Source organism: Arvicola amphibius, chromosome 3 (genome assembly GCF_903992535.2).
Source record: "Arvicola amphibius chromosome 3, mArvAmp1.2, whole genome shotgun sequence".
NCBI lineage: Eukaryota > Metazoa > Chordata > Mammalia > Rodentia > Cricetidae > Arvicola > Arvicola amphibius.
In genome coordinates this window covers 106,951,845-106,966,424 of record NC_052049.1, presented here as the reverse complement: position 1 = coordinate 106,966,424, position 14,580 = coordinate 106,951,845, and the positions used below count along the sequence as shown (strand labels likewise).

Below are 14,580 nucleotides of genomic sequence, written 5' to 3'. Positions count from 1 at the left end.
AGTAATATTCCTATCTTCAGGAGTCAGTGGGTCTGTGTGGAAAAAATTGGGACATGATTTTGATTTGGGATTGTAATGTTAAAAATAGATCAAAATAATAATCACTACATTGTACACTGGTTAGTCCTATGTTAAGAAGTCATAGAAAACATTTGCAAATATTCTCTATATAGGTCAAAAGTACATTTAGTCACTATTCATGATGATAATATATATATATATATATATATATATATATATATATATATATATATATTTTTTTTTTGGTTTTTCGAGACAGGGTTTCTCTGTGGCTTTAGAGCCTGTCCTGGAACTAGCTCTTGTAGACCAGGCTGGTCTCGAACTCACAGAGATCCGCCTGCCTCTGCCTCCCGAGTGCTGGGATTAAAGGCGTGCGCCACCATCGCCCGGCTTGATAATATATTTTAATATCTGAAGGAAAGAGAGACCCCAATGATAATCTTTCTTGTGATATAGAAAAACATTTAATTCAGTGTTTTTAAAGATTTCTCTGATTGCTCTTGATTCTAAGACCTGTTTTTCTGTGTTAAATATTTGACCATGAGTCATTGATTGAACCACATAAGAAGTATAAGAGATCATACAGTATGTTACCTAACCTGAGGAGGGATAAAATAATGATCCTCACATGAGTTCTAAGCACACATGTGCTTTCACACAAACAGTCACCCACTCTGTGAACTTTCTCTCTTTAAACCTCTGACAGGAAAGGGCATGCTGCAAATCATTCAATGGTAACTCTCTTCATCCTGGCTGGACTCTCCAAGCAGCCAGCTCTGCAGCTGCCCCTCTTCCTCCTCTTCTTAGGAATCTACATCATCACAGTGGTGGGCAATGTGGGCATGATCACACTGATTTGGCTCACTTCTCACCTGTACACGCCTATGTACTATTTCCTCAGCAATCTGTCCTTCATTGACCTCTGCCATTCCACTGTAATTACCCCCAAAATGCTGGAAAATTTTGTGAAAGAGAAGAACATCATCTCCTACCCTGAATGCATGACTCAGCTCTACTTTTTCTCTTTTTTTGCCATTTCGGAGTGTCACATGTTGGCTGCAATGGCATATGACCGCTATGTTGCCATCTGTAATCCTTTACTTTACAATGTCGTCATGTCTCATCATCTCTGCTTCTGGCTCACAGTGGGAGTTTATACTTTGGGTTTTATTGGGTCATCAGTTCACACAGGTTTCATGTTGAGACTCATTTTGTGCAAGACCAATGTGATTAACCACTATTTTTGTGATCTCTTTCCACTCTTGGAACTGGCTTGCTCCAGCACATATATCAATGAATTATTGGTCCTTTTCCTAAGTGCAATAAATATCCTCACTCCTACTTTGACCATCTTTACTTCCTATATATTTATCATTGTCAGCATCCTACGCATTCGTTCGACTGAAGGCAGGACCAAAGCCTTCAGCACCTGCAGCTCCCACATCTCTGCTGTTGTTGTCTTCTTTGGTTCTGCTGCATTCATGTACTTACAGCCATCATCAGTCAGCTCCATGGACCAAGGGAAAGTGTCATCTGTGTTTTATACTACTGTGGTTCCCATGCTGAACCCATTGATCTACAGCCTGAGAAATAAGGATGTCAAGTCAGCTCTTAAGAAAATTATTAATAGAAGTGTACATTCATGAAATGATTACAGATTTTATTATAAATTGATATAGGCCATTGATTATTTTGGACATGTCTTTGTTTGAGTTTATGTTTTAAGTTTTAAAAATATCTACTACACTTTTATATATTATAGATCTCCAGAATTCACTTTGTGTCAACGTTCTATAAATTGTGATTGCAATAATTATATCTGAAGAAATATAAGTAATTAAATTAAAAGAATTATAAGTTTTAATGGAAAATTCTTTTAGTAATACAATGATAGAATTCCATGCTAATTTATGTATATGCAAATTTTAATGTAATTTTATACAACCAATAAAAAATTCTAATCTTTATTAACAAATTCATTAGCAAAAAATGATATCTGTTATTTTAACATGTGTTGCCCCTTGCTTTCTGACACCTTTATCTCCCATCTGATTTACTTGATTTTAGGAGTTCATGTATGGGTATAATTACATGTTAGATCATATAATCTGCATAATTAGAATTTCTTTCTCAAAACTTTCTGTGGTCAGCCACTATTTCAGAAATCACCATCCTTTTTGAGGTTGTCTTGCCCTAAGATATCTTTCAACAAATTCCTGAGTATCTAGTTTGCTACATTTCTTATGTTTGTCACAAAGCTGACCTTCTCTGTCTTGTATATATTTTTAGTTGTACGTTTCCTCTTCACTCAGTCAACTATGGGCATATCCAGTACTCCAACAGGCACAGCTCTCACAACTTGGTATATTCATATACTTACATTCCTGATCAATAAGTTTGTTCGAAAGAGGATGTGTTTTGTCTCTGCTATACACTTTGCTTTTTACACATAACCCATTTTTATTACTTATGACTCTATAAACTGTCTGTAACTCTAGTCCAGAGGATTCAAAACCTTCTATGGACGTTTTGTGCACCAAGTTTGGATGTATGGCACATACATACAAGTAAGAAAAATACTCACACACATAAAAATAAAATCTTAAGAAAGAAAGTGTCAATAAATTCTTGCCTCTGTGTGGTAATGAATTCTTTTTCACCCATGGTGTGACTGCAGCTAGTTTTCCATTGTGGGAATTGATTTGGCTTGTTCTCAGATATTTAAATATGCAGCTCCTTTTCTAATATCCAACAGTACCACTCCTAAACATTTATACGAAGACAATGGTATTTTATTCAACTGTTTAAGCAGACAAAACAATGAGATTTTCATCAAAAATTAATGGCTCTGAAAAGCAATATTTTAAGTGTTTTTATCTTATTTTCTATCTCATTTATACAGTCAAATTAGAATTACAGAACTGTGTATATTTTGTGCCTGTATGTACCAGCACAACCACAGTTTTCTCCTTATCCCTGGGGGAAAAAAGCAGTTAAATTAACAAGAAGCTCCAAAAGTTAAGTATTACATCATTTCCCAATCACAACCTGATGATTCATACAATATGTAGAAACACTGATAGGTCTGACAGATAGATAGAAGTCTAGAAACAAACAGTCTTTAGTAAATGAGGCAGGGAAATGGTGTTTTAGTGGACACACTTGTCAACCTAACTAAAAGTCATCGAAAGATAAAAGAGAAAATCGATTTTAGTGAAGTACAGAAATCAAAGATTTATACATTGCAAGAAATCAAACATTTTGTTCAATGCAACAACTGTATTATTCTAAACTTTCTAATCTTAATATAAATAATATGCAACTTGTCAGTGTATTTTCTAAATTTTTCATACCTGTTTATCATAATGTGGCTTGTCAAGGAATATGAATGGTGAGATGCTTATAAGAAATGCAGATTTTAAGACATAATCAATCTGATTGATCAAAGTTTGGTTTTTCTTACATATGATGAATGTGTTCAAATATTTTCCTCTAATCTACAAGTTTATGATGATAGAAATATTTCATTATTTGCCTTTTTTTGTTATTGTCTTACCCACATATGCAAAAATGTACAACTACAGCATGCTGATTATGTTTTTTTATTGTTTGTTTTTTTGTTGTTAGATGGCTGATTACTTTTTATTGAGTAAAAATTTTGTAGGTTAAAACCTGGGAGATACTAACTCATCCTTCTCCAACATTGTTAGTTTTCTACGTCATTTATCCAGAGCAGGAACCTGTGAGAATTCCACCCATTCTGCATTAACATTTCTGTAGATATTGCTAATGTTCCGGTTTCGTTTATGGTATCGTTTCTGGGAAAGATTATTTCACACCACATTTTCTCCATTGTGGTACTCACAATCTTTCTCCTTCCTTTTCTGCTTTCTGCCCTGAGCCATACATGCAGAGCTGTGATGTAGATTTATACATTGGGGCTGAGCTTCCCAGGATCTGTATGTCTTTGTACTGTGTCTGGTTGTGATTTCCTGAGATGGTCTCTATTTGCTATAAATAGAAATGTTTTGGTAAGGGTTGATGGATACACTTACTTGAAGTTTAGAATATGGTAGGAATTATGGTGCTCTAGTATTCACATTGGTTCTCTTCTAAGATCTACGACCTCACTATTCCTGAAATGTTAGCTAAATTTCCAGTACCAGTAATGATTTCATGCCTCCTTAGTTGTCCTTAAAACTAAGCAGAAAGCTTTTGATTGTCATAAACATGTGGTGTTTAATTTAGAGACTATTGTAATTTAGAGATATCTTTCATGTTGGTCATTGTTTTGGTTTATTGGTGCTACAACTGGGTAGAGCAGTTGATTGTTTCACTCTTTTCACCGATTATACTGCATTTTCTGATATCATGGAAGCTAGACTGCAAGAAAGAGTCCTTCAAATTATATCTGGCTAGAAAATCTGAGTCCTGTGTCCTAGATAAATGGTTTCTTCAGCAAAAGGGACCTACATCCAACCCCTGAGAGGCAAACAATTTCAGCAGCAATAATCTATATTGTCCTAGGATTTATTTGGACTTGTCTGATCAATCATTAGAAAGACATGGCTCATGCCTGGTACTGGGTGTTTTTATTACTCTCTGATTTTGTTCATAGTATTGCCAGACCTTGTGACCTAATTCCATATATTTGTGTGTGGTGTTTGTGTGTGTTTGCATGCATTTATATATACTAATTTGTATTGTGTATAATTTAGATAAATATAGAATAATGGTTATCTGAAAATTTGGGACTTTATCACTCTACCTTGGTGTATTTGTGCCTCCTCCCAACTTATTAATATAATACTATTACAACATAATACAATTAAAATATTACACAATATTATTGTAATATATTACTATATATTATATTACATCGCGGTACTACTTTACAAACTTATCCTTATATACAAAAATACATATAGCTATCATTGCCTATCAAAGAAACCTCTTTACAGCAAATAGAGACCCTCAGAGAAATCCACAGCTATATACAATGCAGAGATCAGGGCTTCATTGTTTTTAATCCAGTACTAATGGAAAGATCTACACCATATCTCCTGCATCTATGATTCACAGAAATCGCAGAATATGGACTAGAACACTTCTAAGAGACAAAATATTAGGAAGTATGTTGTGAAATTGTCTGTCCTAAAAATGATGGCATAAACAATACCAGAACAATGGCCAAACTAACAGACATGTGTTATTGAAGGGGTAAATTTCACAGAGTTCCACACCTAAACAAAGAACTATAAGATACTAAAGCTAGAAGAAGGATTATTAGCCTCTTATAAGATCCTGTACTACCTTTTCATGGTAGATTACTCTGACCTAAAAAACACAGATTCAGAAATAAATGGAAATACACACACACACACACACACACACACACACACACATACTGGAATGATGACACTTGGGTAGGGCTGGAGGTCAGGATGGGAATTGGGAAGCTAATCATAATACCATTTTGGTGACACTATTTTAAAAACAATATAACACTACATGTAACTTTTCAACAAATAATTTATTATGTGAAACTTTTATTTTGTATCACGCACACGTATATTTTCACTGTTCCTAATTTTGTCTATCAGTACAAGGCTTCCCAGGTGTCATCCTGAATAAATGCTTTTTGATGTCATCAGAGGTTAATTTTGGCGTGCAGAGCTTTAATAATTACCACATCAGTCCAGCCTAGTGAGCTCTCTAGTACTCTAGAACTAGGGCCTACTTTTCTCTTTTTTTCTCTTGCTAGTAATTACATTTAGCAATTCCTGTAGTGTAGGTATAATAATTTCCTTAAATTTAGAGTTTTTAAAGACAATTTAGTTCAAGTAGCTTTAGCTCTAATGAAACCTTTCATTCCTGTTTAAACCCTCAGTCTCATGAGAGGAAAGGACAATTACATGGCAAGGTTGGGTTAGTACCAACCAGGGAATATGGAGTCCTAATTGTTCATTTTCCCAAGAGTTGAGGAATAGAATCATATTCTATTGGGAACTTTTTAATCATCATTTCTCCTGATAGCTATTAGTATCTCTATCCAGTGTATAAAACGCTCAGATATTCGAGGCTTTGTAAAAGGACAAGTGACTTTGTGTGTCATCCTCATCAGAGATCAAGACTGGTCACTCAAAGAACATTTGTGAGTAGGCCTTGCTAAAACCCTCAAAGTCAGTTTCCCTTCAGAAGAATGGAGATGAAAAATGCAGACCTCCATGCTTTCTGGGAAGGAGGGTAGGTCTGAAATTCAGGCTTTATGTTTGTAATTTCATAATCTTCTGTGTTTATTTCTTTCCTAATCTATACAGAGATGCACATGGATAAATGTGTACTACACATGTGAGTTCTAGGAGCAGTGCTTCTTGATGAACAGGCTTCAGCAGCCTCTTCTGTCTCCTGCTGGGGAAAATCATGGCAAGCGCTGCTTGTTTACCTCTTTCACTTGTAGCAGTACAAGATTTTGTCACAGATTTTTTTGATTGACTGTTCATTGTAAGATTCATTCAGAAATTTTCAACAGAATACATAGCTTTTCAGAAGTACCACAAGCAAGGCATGACTCAAAGCCCTTTATTCAACTTATAGATTCATGAGGAAGAGATTCTGGCATACTAAGTTACAATCATAAAAGCTGTATGTGTGTGTACATGTAAGCAAAAAAAACTATATTCTTGGGTACACAGACCATTGTATTATTAATTCTGCTTCTCAGTATTAAACATCTTCAGAAGTTCAATTATAATATAGGATTTCTGAATAAGATTTTACAAAAAATTCTAAATTAATTATTTGTATTAAAATTGAGGAATGTCCACATTTCCTCTTTTGTAATCAGGTTATATGTCAGAATAAAAAAATAAAACTTCTTTGTTAGATGGTAATATTAATCATTTTATAAAATAAGTTGCAAACTGAACTTTATTTGAAATGCGAGAAAATATGGAAAGCAAAATATAATATGTATTAAAATGCTGCACTATAAGTATTATGTATGAGGGATAGACAACTATGCTTAAGAAAAAAAAACCACAACACCAACAAGTAAAAGCCTCCAAAAATGTATTTGTAGTTGAATGAAATATATTTCTGAGAATAATCCCTTAGAGCACATCTTAAGACATTACTAGTGTTTATGGAATCCCACATACGTAAATATTCAATGTAAATTTCACACAATATAGATAACAATGATTCTGCTCTTATGAAGTTTGGTGAGTTTTACAACATATCTTGAAAATAACAATGAGTCAAGTATTTAGATATTAATGTTGTGTGTTATATGTGTTTGTGCTGTTAGTCACCCCATCATTTATACTATTCTGCATGTGATAGGATTTAATTGACACTTTTTATGAAGCCAAATGTCCTTAGACATTAAAACTATGAATTTTTATTTTCCATAACCAATTTTATTCATTAGCAAATGCCAATAAAAGTTGTGTCAGTCTTTATAAGAATCATATATCTGATTAGGATTATCAAATTTAGGGTAGAATTTATTTTTCCTTTCTTTTTTATTAAAATAATGTTTATTGATGCTTTAGGAATTTTACATCCTGCACCCTAATTCCATTCATTTTCTAGTTTTTCCATGTATGCCCTCCATCCCTTTAGCCTCTACCCTTCAAGATGAATAAACAAAGAGAAATGAAAAAAAAAAAGGAGAAACTACAAAGTAATAAAAAACAAACAAACAAAACCCAATTTTATCCTCTGTCTTTTCCACATTTCCATAATTCATTTGTTTATAGTGAATTCAGGAGCTGAAATGTATCAGGTAGTATATACCTTTTTCTCAAACAGCTTTACTTGTAAAAGTTCACTGCAATGAGTTGTTCTTCTTTACTATGCTTCTGACTTCTAATAAACTTTTAAGACTGGGTCCTTAACGAAACTTCTCTTGCCCCAAGTCATGGAGATCCTTATGCTATGGTTCCTTAGGTCCTGTCCCTTCATGTGTTTCAGGGTGTCATAGATGGAGTTGATATTTGGGAGGACCAACTCAGAACGTGCCTGGATGGTGACTCAGTTGATCATTCCATGTCCATTGGGATCACCCAGTTCAGTCAAGGGTCAGGACCACCTCTCCTATGCTCACACCATCAGGGCCAGCTCTCCAACACACATGGTGTGGTTGGAGTCAGCTCTGCAGTTGCAGAGTCTGTCAAAGGGCATAGTTCTCCCAAGTCCATGGAGAGTCGGGGCCAGATATGCTACTCTCATGCCACTGGGGCTATATACACCAGGAGTTGGGCAGCTTTCCTGTTGATGTAGTCTGCAAGAAGCAGGGACAGCTCTCTGGTGCTAGGACACCAGGGCCAGCCTTTCCCAGGACTCCTGGGAATAACCTGGCCATGGACACCATCACAGACCCTGGCATAGGCCCATGGACCCAGACATGGCTCTCAATTCCAGCACGGATCAAGACATTACCATGGCTTTTGCTAGCAGCTCAGGCCACTAAGTTCAGTATGGCACTTACAGGCAATAGTATGGTCCACCATTGGCATATGAAATTCATTCAGTTGTAATATGGGCCATGGGCATCAACATAGACCCAGATGAGCTATCTGGCACCCAGCCAAGGATCCAAATACTACCTTTGGCAGCTGCACAAATCTGAACATCACATGACTCCAAGTGCCTTGTTCCTAACTGTCCTGGTTCTTCCTGCCCTCTTCTCTCCACAGTGCACAACCAAACCCCACTACTCTATTCCTACTCTACCGTTTCTTCTCCACATAGTGCTCATTGTAGTGGCATCCATCCTGTGGCTGTCTTTACCTGCAAGTTCCCAGGGCACCAGGAAATCATGACATTTAGGGTAATTTTCTGTTTAAATTTTCTCAATAAATACAGATACTCCATTCAAATTCTATGAACTCTATAAATATAAAAAATGAGCAAAATAGAACATAGCAAATATTTTATGTCAAAATTCTTCTGGTAATTTACAAGTGTAAATATTTCTCAGATTGTATCATTTCAATCCTGAACTTCAATTTATGCAGACCAGCCAGAGTCAGCAGTTTATCTGATGGAAACCATGGCATAACTTTGAGCTATCGTGTTCATTTCCTAAAGGTTTTCAAGTCTGAAAGATATAAAAATCTATCATTCATTGAAAATCTAAAATGGATAAAATTGGTATTCTCAGAAAGGCAGTAATATTCCTATCTTCAAGAGTCAGTGGAACTGTGTGAAAAAAATTGGGACATAATTTTGATTTGGGATTGTAATGTTAAAAATGGGTCAATCACTACTTTGTACATGGGTTAGTCCTATGTTAAGAAATAATAGAAAACATTTGCAAATATTCTCTACGATCGGTCAAAAGTAGATTTAGTCACTATTCAGGAAGATAATGTATTTTAATATTTGAAAGAAAGTGAGACCCCAATGATAATCTGTCTTGTGATATAGAAAAACATTTAATTCAGTGTTTTTAAAGATTTCTCTGATCTCTCTTGATTCTAAGACCTGTTTTTCTGTGTTATACATTTGACCATGGGTCATTGATTGAACCACATAAGGAGTATAAGAGTTCATACAGTATGTTACCTAAACTGTGGAGGGATAAAATAATGATCTCCACAAGAGTTCTAAGCACACATGTGCATACACACAAACAGACAGTCACCCACTTGGTGAACTTTCTCTCTTTAAACTTCTGACAGGAAAGGGCATGCTGCAAATCATTCAATGGTAACTCTCTTCATCCTGGCTGGGCTCTCATGGCAGCCAGCTCTACAGCTGCCCCTCTTCCTCCTCTTCTTAGGAATCTACATCATCACAGTGGTGGGCAATGTGGGCATGATCACACTGATTTGGCTCACTTCTCACCTGCACACGCCTATGTACTATTTCCTCAGCAATCTGTCCTTCATTGACCTCTGCCATTCCACTGTAATTACCCCCAAAATGCTGGAAAATTTTGTGAAAGAGAAGAACATCATCTCCTACCCTGGATGCATGACTCAGCTCTACTTTTTCTCTTTTTTTGCCATTTCAAAGTGTCACATGTTGGCTCCAATGGCATATGACCGCTATGTTGCCATCTGTAATCCTTTACTTTACAATGTCGTCATGTCTCATCATCTCTGCTTCTGGCTCACAGTGGGAGTTTATACTTTGGGTTTTATTGGGTCATCAGTTCACACAGGTTTCATGTTGAGACTCATTTTGTGCAAGACCAATGTGATTAACCATTATTTTTGTGATCTCTTTCCACTCTTGGAACTGGCTTGCTCCAGCACATATATCAATGAATTATTGGTCCATTTACTAAGTGCAATAAACATCTTCACTCCTACTTTGACCATCCTTACTTCATATATATTTATCATTGTCAGCATCCTACGCATTCGTTCGACTGAAGGCAGGACCAAAGCCTTCAGCACCTGCAGCTCCCACATCTCTGCTGTTGCTGTCTTTTTTGGTTCTCTTGCATTCATGTACTTACAGCCATCTTCAGTCAGCTCCATAAACCAAGGAAAAGTATCATCTGTATTATACTACTGTTGTTCCCATGCTGAACCCATTGATCTACAGCCTGAGAAATAAGGATGTCAAGTCAGCTCTTAAGAAAATTCTTGACAGAAGAATACATTCATGAAATGATACAGATTATATTGTAAATTGATATAGACCTTTGATTATCTTAGTTATGCCATTTTTAGAGTTTTTTTTTAAGTTTTGGAAATATCTACCATACTTTTTTATGTTATAGTTCTCCAGAATTCACTTTATGTTAACCTTTTATGAACTTGGATTGCAATAATTAAATATGATGAAATATGTATAAGTAAGTCAAAAGATTTTAAGTTTTAAAGAAAATCCTTTTAATAATGCAAAAATAGAATTCTGTGATAATTTATTTATATGCAATTTCTATGTAATTTTATACAAATAATAAAAATATTTCTAATGTTTATTATCAAAATGCAATAGAGAAAAATAATATCTATTATGTTAAAATGTGTGGCCCCTTACTTTCTAACATCTTTATATACCTTGTGATTTATTTGATTTTGAAAGCTCATGTATAGGTATGGTTGATTACACCTTAGAACATAAGGTCTATATAATTAGAACTTCTTCAGAATATTTGTTGCATTCATCCACTATTTCAAAGTGTCACCCATTCTAGCTTGTATATAGTTTCAGTTGTAAAGTCCTCTTCACTCAGTCAACTATAGGCAGATGCAAATTCTTCAACAGGCACAACTCTCACAGTTTGGTATATTCATATACTTAAATTCATGATCAATCAGTTTGAACAAGGATAGATTTTGTCTGTGTTAACCACTTGATTTTAACCCACTTTAATTAAGTATGACTCTATAAACTGTAACTCTAGTTTAGAGGAACAAAACTTCTTCTGTGGCCTTTTCGTGCATCAAATTTGCATGTAAGCAACATACATACAAGTAAGAAAAATACTCAAACACATAAATTTTAATAAATAAAAAGGAAAGAATCTACAAATACTTGGAACTGTTAGGTAAAGAGGAACTCTTATTCACTCCTGGTTGGACAGTAAGCTAATTCAGCCATTGTAGAACATATTTGTTGAAAATTTTCAGATATTTAAAAATATAGCTATTTTGGTAAGATCCAGCAATACAAGTCATATATATATATATATATATATATATATATATATATATATATATATCCAAAGACAATGGTATTTTATTTAACTGTAAAAATATACCAAAATAATGAGATTTTCATCAAAGTGGATAGCTTTGGAAAGCAACATATTAAGTGTTGTTTATCTTGTTTTCTTTCTCTCACTTTAATATCTAAATCATAGTTACAGATATGTGTTTATTTTGTGCCTATGAGTACCAGCATAGCCATTGTTTTCCTCTTTATCTCTGGGAAAAAAACATTTTGATTAAAAAGCAGCTTCAAAAGTTAAGCATTAATCATAACCTCATTATTATTAAAGTATACTAAAACATTGGAAAGGCTGACAGATAAATAGATGTAAGTCTAGTGACATCAGTCAGTGTCTGAGGCAGGGAAATGGACACACTTGTCAACCTAACTAAAAGATAAAATAGAAAAGGGTTTTGAATAATGTACAAAAATCAAGGATTTATACATGGTAAGAAAATCAAACATTTTCTTCAGTGTAACAACTGTATTATTTTTTTCTCATTTCTTTATTAAAAATTTCCATCTCCTCTCCTCCTTCTCCCCCTTTCCTCCCCTCCCTTCCACCCATACCCCCACTCCCTCCCTCTCCAAGCCAAAGAGCCATCAGGGTTCCCTTCACTATGTTAAGTCCAAGGTCCTCCCAACTCCCCCTATGTCCAGGAAGGTGAGCAACCAAACTGACAAGGCTCACAGTGAGCCTGTCCATGCTGTAGAGTTCAAGCTCATTGCCGTTGTCCTTGGTTTCTCAGTCCTCCTCCGCTGTCAGCCACATTCAGAGAGTCTGGTTCACAGTTTATTTTTATTTCCTATGATGACTGTGTGCAAATATTTGCCTCTAATATGCAAGTTTATGATGATAGAAATATTTCATCAGTTTTTCTTTTATTGTTCTTGTAACACATATTCAAAAATGAACAACAACTACTTGCTGAGTCTGTGGTTTCAAGCTGATCACTTTTTCTGGATTACCAGTTTGAAGGCTAATACAAGTTGCTAATTCTCTCTCTTTTGGGATCATTAGTTGTCTACAATTATTTGTCTAGATACAGGAACCTGCAAGATTGCCCCCATTTTGAATTAACATTTCTATTGATGTTGCCATTGTTCTGGTTTTGTTTATTCAACCATTTCTAGGAAAGATTGTTTCACACCACATTTCTTCTCTTGTGTTTCTTATAATCATTCTTCATCCTCTTCTGCTTTGTGCTTGGAGCCGTACATACAGGAGCTATGATACACATGTATACATTGGGACTGAGTTCCCCGGGATCTGCATATCTTTGTACTGGGTCTGATTGTGGATTCCTAAGATGGTCTCTATTTGCTGTAAAGAGAAACTTATTGGGCAGAGTTGATAGATACACTTACCAGTGATATAAGGATGAGGTTTAGAATGAAAGACAAATTGTGCTGCTCTATTGTTCACGTTGGTGGAGTCTCTTCTGAGATCCACAAGCTCACTATCTCCAAGATTCTAGCTAGGTTTCTGATACCAATAATGATTTGTTTCTTAATGAGCTGTTCTTACGACCAAGCAGAAAGCTATTGGTTATCATTAACATGTGAGTGCCACTAGTGTACATTTAGAGATACCTTGCATGTTTGTCATTGTTTTGGTTCATTTGTGCCACAGATGGGTAGGACAATTAACTGTTTCGCTCTTTAGGAAGCTCATACTTGTATTTTCTGCTACAGTGGAAGTTATACTGCAAAAAAAGAGGCTTTCAAATTAGATCATCTGAGTCATTGTATTAGGTAAATGGTTTCTTCAGCAATAGGGACTCACATTCAACCATTCAACCTGTGAGATGCAACTATAGGCAACAGAAATAGTTTGTATTCTTTCTAGGAATTTATTTGGACTACTTTTTTTTTTTACCATTAAAAGGTTTTTTATTTTTTAATTTGTTTTATTTATTAAAAATTTCCTCCGCCGGGCGGTGGTGGCGGCACGCCTTTAATCCAAGCACTCGGGAGGCAGAGGCAGGGCGGGAATCTCTGTGAGTTCGAGGCCAGCCTGGTCTACAAGAGCTAGTTCCAGGACAGGCTCTAAAAAAGCTACAGAGAACCTGTCCTCAAAAACCAAAAAAAAAAAAAAAAAAAAAAAATTTCCTTCCAATTCCCCCCCCTCCACTCCCCTCCCACTTTCCGGTTCCCCTCCCCCCTCCCCTTCCCCTGCCTCTCAGTCCAGAGCAGTCAGGGTCCTGCTCTGGTGGGGAAGGTCCAAGGTCTTCCCCCCCTCCATCCAGGTCTAGGAAGGTGAGCATCCACACAGACTAGGCTGCCCTAAAAGCCAGATCATGCAGTAGAATCAAAACCCAGTGCCATTGTCCTTGGCTGTCTCAGTCAGCCCTCATTGTCAGCCACATTCCAAGAGTCCGGTTTGATCACATGCTCATGCAGTCCCAGTCCAGCTGGCCTTGGTGAGCTCCCATTAGATAATTCCTACAGTCTCCATGGGTGAACACACCCCTCACAGTCCTGACTTCCTTGTTCATGTTCTCCCTCCTTCTACTCTTCATTTGGACCTTGGGAGCTCAGTCCAGTGCTCCAATGTGGGTCTCTGTCTCTATCTCCATTCATCGCCAGATGAAGGTTCTATGGTGATATGCAAGATATTCATCAGGGTGGCTATAGTATAGGGTGAGTCCAGGCACCCTCTCCTCTGCTGCCCAAGGACCTAGCTGGAGACATCTCTGTGGACACCTGGGAACCCTTCTAGAGTCAAGTCTCTTGCCAACACTAAAATGGCTCCCTTAATTAAGATATCTACTTCCCTGCTCCCATATCCACCCTTCCTCCATCTCAACCATCGCATTCCCCCAAGCTCTCCCCAATCCTCCCATTCTCCCTTCATATATTTTCCTACAGTAATCTTTG

At 36.2% G+C, this 14,580-nt stretch overlaps 2 protein-coding genes across 2 annotated transcripts; both read left to right on the top strand.

The window, feature by feature from the left end:
• The first annotated feature begins 743 nt into the window (after positions 1 to 743).
• LOC119809612 lies at positions 744 to 1,667 on the top strand. The gene has a single exon (XM_038322539.1). The coding sequence runs from the start codon at positions 753 to 755 to the stop codon at positions 1,665 to 1,667; it is 915 nt and encodes a 304-aa protein (XP_038178467.1). The 5' UTR covers positions 744 to 752.
• An 8,068-nt stretch (positions 1,668 to 9,735) lies between these two features.
• LOC119809738 (putative olfactory receptor 8G2) lies at positions 9,736 to 10,596 on the top strand. Its single transcript, XM_038322810.1, has one exon. The coding sequence runs from the start codon at positions 9,736 to 9,738 to the stop codon at positions 10,594 to 10,596; it is 861 nt and encodes a 286-aa protein (XP_038178738.1).
• Positions 10,597 to 14,580: the final 3,984 nt, after the last annotated feature.

What these genes read in the sequence shown, in the direction of transcription:
- LOC119809738 (XM_038322810.1), top strand. Translation starts at nt 9,736, where the DNA reads ATGGTAACTCTCTTCATCCTGGCTGGGCTCTCATGGCAGCCAGCTCTA.
- LOC119809612 (XM_038322539.1), top strand. Translation starts at nt 753, where the DNA reads ATGGTAACTCTCTTCATCCTGGCTGGACTCTCCAAGCAGCCAGCTCTG.